At 40.0% G+C, this 7,636-nt stretch overlaps 1 protein-coding gene across 1 annotated transcript in view; it reads left to right on the forward strand.

Moving 5' to 3' along the window:
- Positions 1-6,657: 6,657 nt before the first annotated feature.
- LOC104984630 (WAS protein family homolog 1-like) overlaps positions 6,658-7,636 on the forward strand; it is a 1,490-nt gene continuing 511 nt past the window's right edge. The window contains exon 1 of the mRNA XM_010834454.1: positions 6,658-7,633. Coding sequence (XP_010832756.1) covers positions 6,658-7,633 — 976 coding nt within the window. The remainder of the gene's footprint in view (positions 7,634-7,636) is intronic.

Raw genomic sequence — 7,636 nt, forward strand, 5'->3', positions numbered from 1 at the left:
GTAGGAAGGCCAGTCCAACAGGGCACAGCAGTCAGGCAAAAAAAATCAGGACAAGGGAAAAAAAGACAGGACAAAAGTGTGTTTGTTTGAGTTTCCTGAGCCATACAGCAAATGTAAATTTCCATGTTATTCTCTCCATACATCTCACCTTCTCCTCTCCTCTTCCCATGTCCATAAGTGTATTCTCTATGTCTGTTTCTCCATTGTTGCCCTGTAAATAAATTCTTCAGTACGGAGGGAGTTTCAAAAGAGAGGGAATATATGTATACCTATGGCTGATTCATGTTGAGGTTTCACAGAAAACAGCAAAATTCTGTAAAGCAACTATTCTTCAATAAAAAATAAATTAATTTTAAAAAGAAATAAAGCAGGGGATTATAAATTTGATGACATTTAAAAAAGTGACTCTCTAATTGACCAGGTATATTAAAAGAAGAACAAAATAAAACGTTTAGAAATGACAAAAAAATAGCATGTTTGTCCCAGTGGAGACTTACATTAAGGCTCTGCTTCCTGCCAGAGATGAAAATGAAAATCCACATGGAGGCGGAGGTAGCACACCATCCATACACTAAACAATGTCTCCAGAGAAATAGCATGCCAACCAAAGAAAGAACAAAGTAAGAGCGTGAGAGCCAGAAAAGGGCTGTGCTCGCTCTAACATAAGCTCCCTTTGTCCCTTTCTTGCTACTGTTCAAGGGTTTTCCCTTCTGTCGAAAGAGGATCAGATAGATTCCAAATTGGTCCTAATTTGCTGATGTCCAAAATACCCATCAGTTCCCCAAGCTTGTGAATCAGGAATTTCCTTTTCTGAGAGGTGTCAGAGTGTGTCTTGTCCTGACTTGTTCCTAAGTCAAGCAGTTTCAGAAGTATCAGGCTTCCTTTACCTGGACTGCAATTGCCAAAGAAATGGGTCATAGCTATGATATTTGAGTCAATGTTCTACTTTCAAATAATACCACTTAATGTTTTCCCTGAAAAATATATTTCAAATATTCCAACATGGAATTAGAACTATATCTGTCTTAGGAGAGACTTTATTCTCTTTTCAAAATTGTATATTCCAAGTTTATTGTAGGCAGTTCTCAGATTTTGTGGCTTGAATGATACTTAAAGCATTATCTTTGTTTGTCTCTATGTATCTCTCTATCTTTCAAGCCTTCTTGAATGACCCTTGTAATTTAAAAATGATTGCTAATATTGGTTTATGCACTAGAACTTAACTGTATAGAACATTACAATCAAAGGGGTTCTTCTTTCTCCAATTTTGTTTTATCTAGAAAATGTAGACCTTTATCTTATCTCCACTGTTTTGAAGATGTCATAGAGTACCAACGTAGCCTCTGGTGTACACTCCGCCCATATCTAACTAATTAGACTTAAACGTATACACCTTCAATATTACTCACTGCTTCTGTAACAAGTTTTCTACAATGATGGACATTCAACTTCTCATACAAAACATAGGATACTTGAAGACCATAGAACCAGCAGTATAAAACTTAGAGGAAAAAGCATTTTGGACCAAGAGCCTATACTTTTGTGTAAACCCAAATAATTGCCAATGTATGAGAGCAAATTAAAATTTCTATATATAGTCTAAGAACTCCTAAAATATATCACCTATGTATCTTCCTTGCAAATTTATGTGAGAAATTACCTAAGGCAAGTGCAATTGTACCATAATTAAGATCTCAAGCTAGGAGACTATATTATATATAGGAAAAGTGGTATGTTAAGAAACAACTAAATGTATCATAAAATCTAAATGTTTCCCTTAAATAATCCAAACATACCATAGTCAGAAATATAAAAGGACTAAAATCTTTGACTTACAAACTGAGACTTAAATTAGATGAAGTTACAAAATAGAAGATGGTTGGTTTTCAGGACATATGCTTTGATGGTTAATTTTATGTGTCAACTTGACTGGGCTAAGGGACCCCCAGATAAGTGACAAAACACTTCTGGGTATGTCTGTGAGTGTGTTGCCCAAAGAGTTTAAGATCTTAATCAGTAGACTGAATAAAGCAGTTAGCTCTCTCCAAGATGGAAAGACATCAGCCAATGTGTTGAAGGTCTGAATAAATCAAAGAGGTGGAGGAAGGGCAAATTCTGTCTCTTCTTAAGCTGAGAGGTCCACATTCTCTTGACCTCGGACATCAGAGATCTTGGTTCTCAGGCCTTCAGACTCCAGAACGTAACACCAATGACCATGGATTCTTAGGCCTTAGATTGGGAGTTACACCTTCAGTTCCCCTGGTTCTCAGGTCTTGAATTTGGACTGAATTATACCACCAGCTTTCCTGGTTCTCCAGCTTGCAGTTGGAAGACTGTGGTACTTCTACTGGTATCTGCAACCTATAACGTATGTCCTGTTATATATCTCTATATATATCCTATTGGTTCTGTTTTTCTGGAGAATAATGACTAGTTTATGCTTAAAATGTAATGATGAAAGCAGTTTCAGTGTAAAGGGATTAAAAAAACCTGGAAAATAGTAGCTGTATACTGATATTAGGGCTTCCCAGGTAGCACAAGTGGTAAAGAATCCCCTGGTGATGCAGGAGACTTGAGAGATGTGAGTTTGATCCCTGGGTCAGGAAGATTCCCTGGAGGAGAGCAGGGCAACCCACTCCAGCTTTCTTGCCTGGAAAATTCCATGGATGGAGGAGCCCAGCAGGCTACAGTACATAGGGTCATAAAGATCCAGACATGACAGTAGTGACTTAGCACGCACATGCATGCATACTGATATTAATACTTGTAATTATAAAGAAAATATAACTAATATAGATAAAGAGGATTACTATTGTTGTTCAGTTGCTCAGCCGTGTCCGACTCTTTGCGATCCCATGGACTGCAGCACACCAGGCTTCCCTGTCTTTCTCCAACCCTTGGAGCTTGCTCAAACCCATGTCCACTGAGTTTGTGATGCCATCCAACCTTCTCATCCTCTGTTGTCCCCTTCTTATCCTGCCTTCAATCTTTCCTAGCATCAAGGTCTTTTCCAATGAGTCGACTTCACATCAGGTGGCTGAAGTATTGGAGCTTCAGCTTCAGCATCAGTCATTCCAATGAATATTCAAGGTTGATTTCCTTTAGGATTGACTGTTTTGATCTCCAGGATTACTACATAGCATTTTAAACTTTAGCCATTTTGGTTGGCATGTGGTGCTATTTCACTGGGTCTTAATTTATATTTATGTGATAACTACAAATGTCACTTAGTGAAATGTATTGGGAAAAGGAACACATTTAAACATGTTATACTTGTCTTTCACAGTACAAAAATCAATCCAAGGCAATGCATAAGTGTCTACATGAGACTTTAAGAGAGTGAACTGTTATGCTGTAATCCAAAATGCTAGATTACAGAAGGAAAAGTTTTATGGGGACCTAACACCTCAAAGAAAGATTTCTGGAGGTGGAGTTTGAATTGGACTTTTAAGATTATTAATGTTTTAGGCTCAGAAATTAGGAGAAATAAAGCAAGAGGAGAAGACAATTAGTGATGCTAAGGAATAGGCCTATTGTAAGAATGGCTTGTTTTTAAGCAGTCTTGCTTCTCTTAGGTCGCCAGTGATGTGAAAAGTTTCTCTGTGAGATCTGCATGGTGGATGAGAATTAGGAACATATTAATACACTTTTCTGATGACAGAATTAAATGAGTCATAGAGTCTGAGTTCAGCATCTTTCTGAGAATATGTTGTATCTGGAAATCTCACTTTCCTGCAGGACTGAATTTTTATAATAGGAATATTTTGTTCAATATAGTTAGGTCTGAAGAGTAAATTGAAAAGGACATTTTTTCCTAGGGTTGTACAGGTACACAGATTATTCATTTATTTTTCTCTAAGCCTGAAACCATCATGGTGTGTATTGCAATTCATATATTGATTTTAAAATATACATATTATTACACTATTTTAAGTTGTTATACCTAAATTTTAGAGTCACAAACACTATATGTAAGTTAAGGACAATACTTAAAATGACCTAGGAAAATGTTTTTTACTGCCTCTTCCTTGGTCAGATCTGTAAATATTTCCAACTTTTAATAAACATCACTGTTGCTTCTTGGAGAAAAGAACTTCACTTGATTGAAATGCAATGTTGTTTTTCACAATTAAGATGTGTGACAAGAAAGTAAACGAGTCATTAAAATCACATTTCCTCATTGGTCATTACTGGGTTTTGATAAGCTAATTTGTATTGAAGTGTCAGCATTTTATTTGTCATCCTTGAAATATGAGATTCTACCACAATGCCCCATTACATTTTAGTAGTAGCCTCAGGTTAGATAAAGCACTAGTATAAAATTCAGTGATCTGAATTTTCAAGTATTATAGCCAGCACAACTAGTCACAAGGAGCGGATTTTTTCACTCTTTAGTAGTTAGCAAAGACGCAACATGAGATTTAGCTAGCAAAGTTTCTGATAAAAACAGTAATGGCTTCAATAACCCTGTATCTATCAGGTATTTATCCCCATAATCCTCTGTTTTGATGGTTCTCAAAAAATATTTGTATTACAGAGAGCTCTTTTACCTTTACTACCCCCATAGTTTTATTTTCTTGTATCATCTAATTTTGTGCTTTCATATATTTCTGTTAAGTTGATAATTTCATTATCTCACTAGTCATGACCTGAGAACAGATCATGATACACTTGCCAGCTAGCTGTCTTCACCATAGACGTGTCAAAATCAGTACTCAGAATTGATATACATTTCCCTTCAGTGCTCTTAATTCTGTTTTCCCACCTCCTGTATTTCTGTGTTGATTATCAGTATCTCCATGTTTATGATCGCTCAAAAAATACATCTGGGCATCGTTATTAACTTCTTTATTCTTCTCAGACTCTTTTCCTGCCCAACACATCCTCTTGTTTCATCAACACTGTTCACTTCTCCTTTAATATATGCCTTTTAGAAGTACTTCTCACTAATGAGAAATTGGAGAATCACATTGGGAACTCTGAGGAGGGCAAATGTATTAGAAATTTTGGAACAGGGAGAGGATAGGAATTGATACCATCTACGGCAGCAGCATATGAAAAATCTGCAGATGATAGCCCTGATGCCGCTGCTGCTGCTAAGTCGCTTCAGTCGTGTCCGACTCTGTGACCCCACAGACGGCAGCCCACCAGGCTCCCCCGTCCCTGGGATTCTCCAGGCAAGAACACTGGAGTGGGTTGCCATTTCCTTCTCCAAAGCATGAAAGTGAAAAGTGAAAGTGAAGTCTCTCAGTCGTGTCTGACTCTTCGTGACCCCATGGACTGCAGCCTACCAGGCTCTTCCACCCATGGGATTTTCCAGGCAAGAGTACTGGAGTGGGGTGCCATTGCCTTCCCCGATGATAGCCCTACATGTGTTTAAAAATGGAGTAAATTACATGAAGAAGACAAAATAGAAGAAAATGATTAATAATGTATTATTACAAACCTTTATTCTGATGATAGAGACTGTTTATGGACAAAATTACTGAAAATCATATCAATCACACTGTATCATGGATAGTTCTTAGAAAAGTAAGGGATGCAGATTGTTGCCAAAATCCTATTCCTAGAGTTTGGGGTAGCGTAGGTATCAAATATCAGTGACAGTATATTCTGAGTCATAGACTAAAATAAATATATCTCTTGATACCTCAAGTTTATTTAAAAACAGAGTGGGTTAGAGATGAGCTATTTTTAAATAACATTTTTCCCAAACCTTTCATAACATATTTTCATTGGTGTACTTTTTATTTTTGAAGGGAAGTGGGAAAAAAGGAGCAAATTTTCCTAATTATTTGACAAAGTTAGTGAATATTGATATGTACACTGTAAAAGAGCACAAAAAAACCTCATATAACCTTTGAATTTATGCAACAATCATACACATAATTCTTGTAAGTGAAATTAAACATTACATGAAAACTAACTTCTAACTCAACCAAGAAGAGGATCAAAAGGATCCTTTACTATTAAGAAATTTATTAGCATAATATAATGCATCAATTATTCCAATGAGAAATATGATAATAATATAGTTGATGTCATTAGAGTTATTACATTTTGAAATAGTTTCTAACTCAAGCTAATCAAAAGAAAATGTCTATTTTAACATTCTGTATATTAACCTTCAAAAACAGAGTATTGGAAATATCAAGTATTATTATTATTAAGTAGCTGGATATGAACTTGGGCAAACTCTGGGAGATGGTGAGGGACAAGGAGGCCTGGTGTGCTGCAGTCCATGAGGTCGCAAGGAGTCAGACACAACTTAACAACTGAAAACAACAAAAGCTGGAGAGAATGCTCCTTGTAGCCTGCATTAGCTTATTTAGGTGATGGGCTGAGATACAGAGTTTTAAAATGAGCTCAAGATCAAAGAGTTAAAAGTCGCTGTATTTTTGAGGTGTTGTTTATACCACTGGTAAAAATTTTGGAAGGTCTGAGTATCCTGTAGCTTGACTGGTGCTACACTTCTAGTACAGCCTGAGATGAAGAGCTCTGATTCTATACACCCCTGACAGGGGCCATGTTTCATTTGAAAGTAAACCTTTACCAAATCAAGAAGTTAGATATAAACCAAAAAGCTAGATAATGAATTTCAGAAAGTAAAACATAGAATAAAATAACATAAAAGCATAAATAAAAAATGTTCAGCAAATGACCCAGCATTCCTTGGCCGGTCAGACCTATGCAGTGCCCCTCATTCAGCCAGACCTGCGGCTAGAGGAGGCTATCCAGCAGGTGGCGGATGTCCTGCAGTACCTCCAAAAGGTCTCCGGAGACATCTTCAGCAGGATCTCCCAGCGAGTAGAGCTCAGCCGGAGTCAGCTGCAGGCCATCAGGGAGAGGGTGTCCTTGGCCCAGGCTAAGATCGAGAAGATCAAGGGCAGCAAGAAAGCCATCAAGGTGTTCTCCAGCGCCAAGTACCCTGCCCCTGAGCGCCTGCAGGAGTACGGCTCCATCTTCACGGGGGCCCAGGACCCCGGCCTGCAGAGGCGTCCCCGCCACAGGATCCAGAGCAAGCACCGCCCCCTGGACGAGCGGGCCCTGCAGGAGAAGCTGAAATTCTTCCCCGTGTGTGTGAACACCAAGCCGGAGCCTGAAGACGAGGCTGAGGAAGGGCTGGGCGGGCTCCCCAGCAACATCAGCTCTGTCAGCTCCCTGCTGCTCTTCAACACCACCGAGAACCTGTACAAGAAGTATGTCTTCCTGGACCCCCTGGCCGGTGCTGTCACAAAGACCCATGTGATGCTGGGGGCCGAGACAGAGGAGAAGCTGTTCGATGCCCCTTTGTCCATCAGCAGGAGAGAGCAGCTGGAGCGGCAGGTCCCGGAGAACTACTTCTACGTGCCCGACCTGGGCCAGGTGCCGGACATCGACGTACCGTCCTACCTGCCTGACCTGCCAGGCGTGGCCGACGACCTCATGTACAGCGCGGATCTGGGCCCTGGCATCGCCCCCTCTGCCCCTGGCGCCATTCCCGAGCTGCCCACCTTCCACACGGAGGTGGCCCAGCCCTTCAAGCCAGACCTCGAGGATGGGGTGCTGACGGCACGCCCACCGCCCCCGCCACCTCCACCGCCTCCCCCAGCTCCAGCCGTGCTGATGAGTGTCCCCCCACCTCCGCCCCCGCCAC

The sequence above is a fragment of the Bison bison genome, unplaced genomic scaffold (genome assembly GCF_000754665.1).
Source record: "Bison bison bison isolate TAMUID 2011002044 unplaced genomic scaffold, Bison_UMD1.0 scf7180017864033, whole genome shotgun sequence".
In the NCBI taxonomy this organism is placed as follows: domain Eukaryota; kingdom Metazoa; phylum Chordata; class Mammalia; order Artiodactyla; family Bovidae; genus Bison; species Bison bison.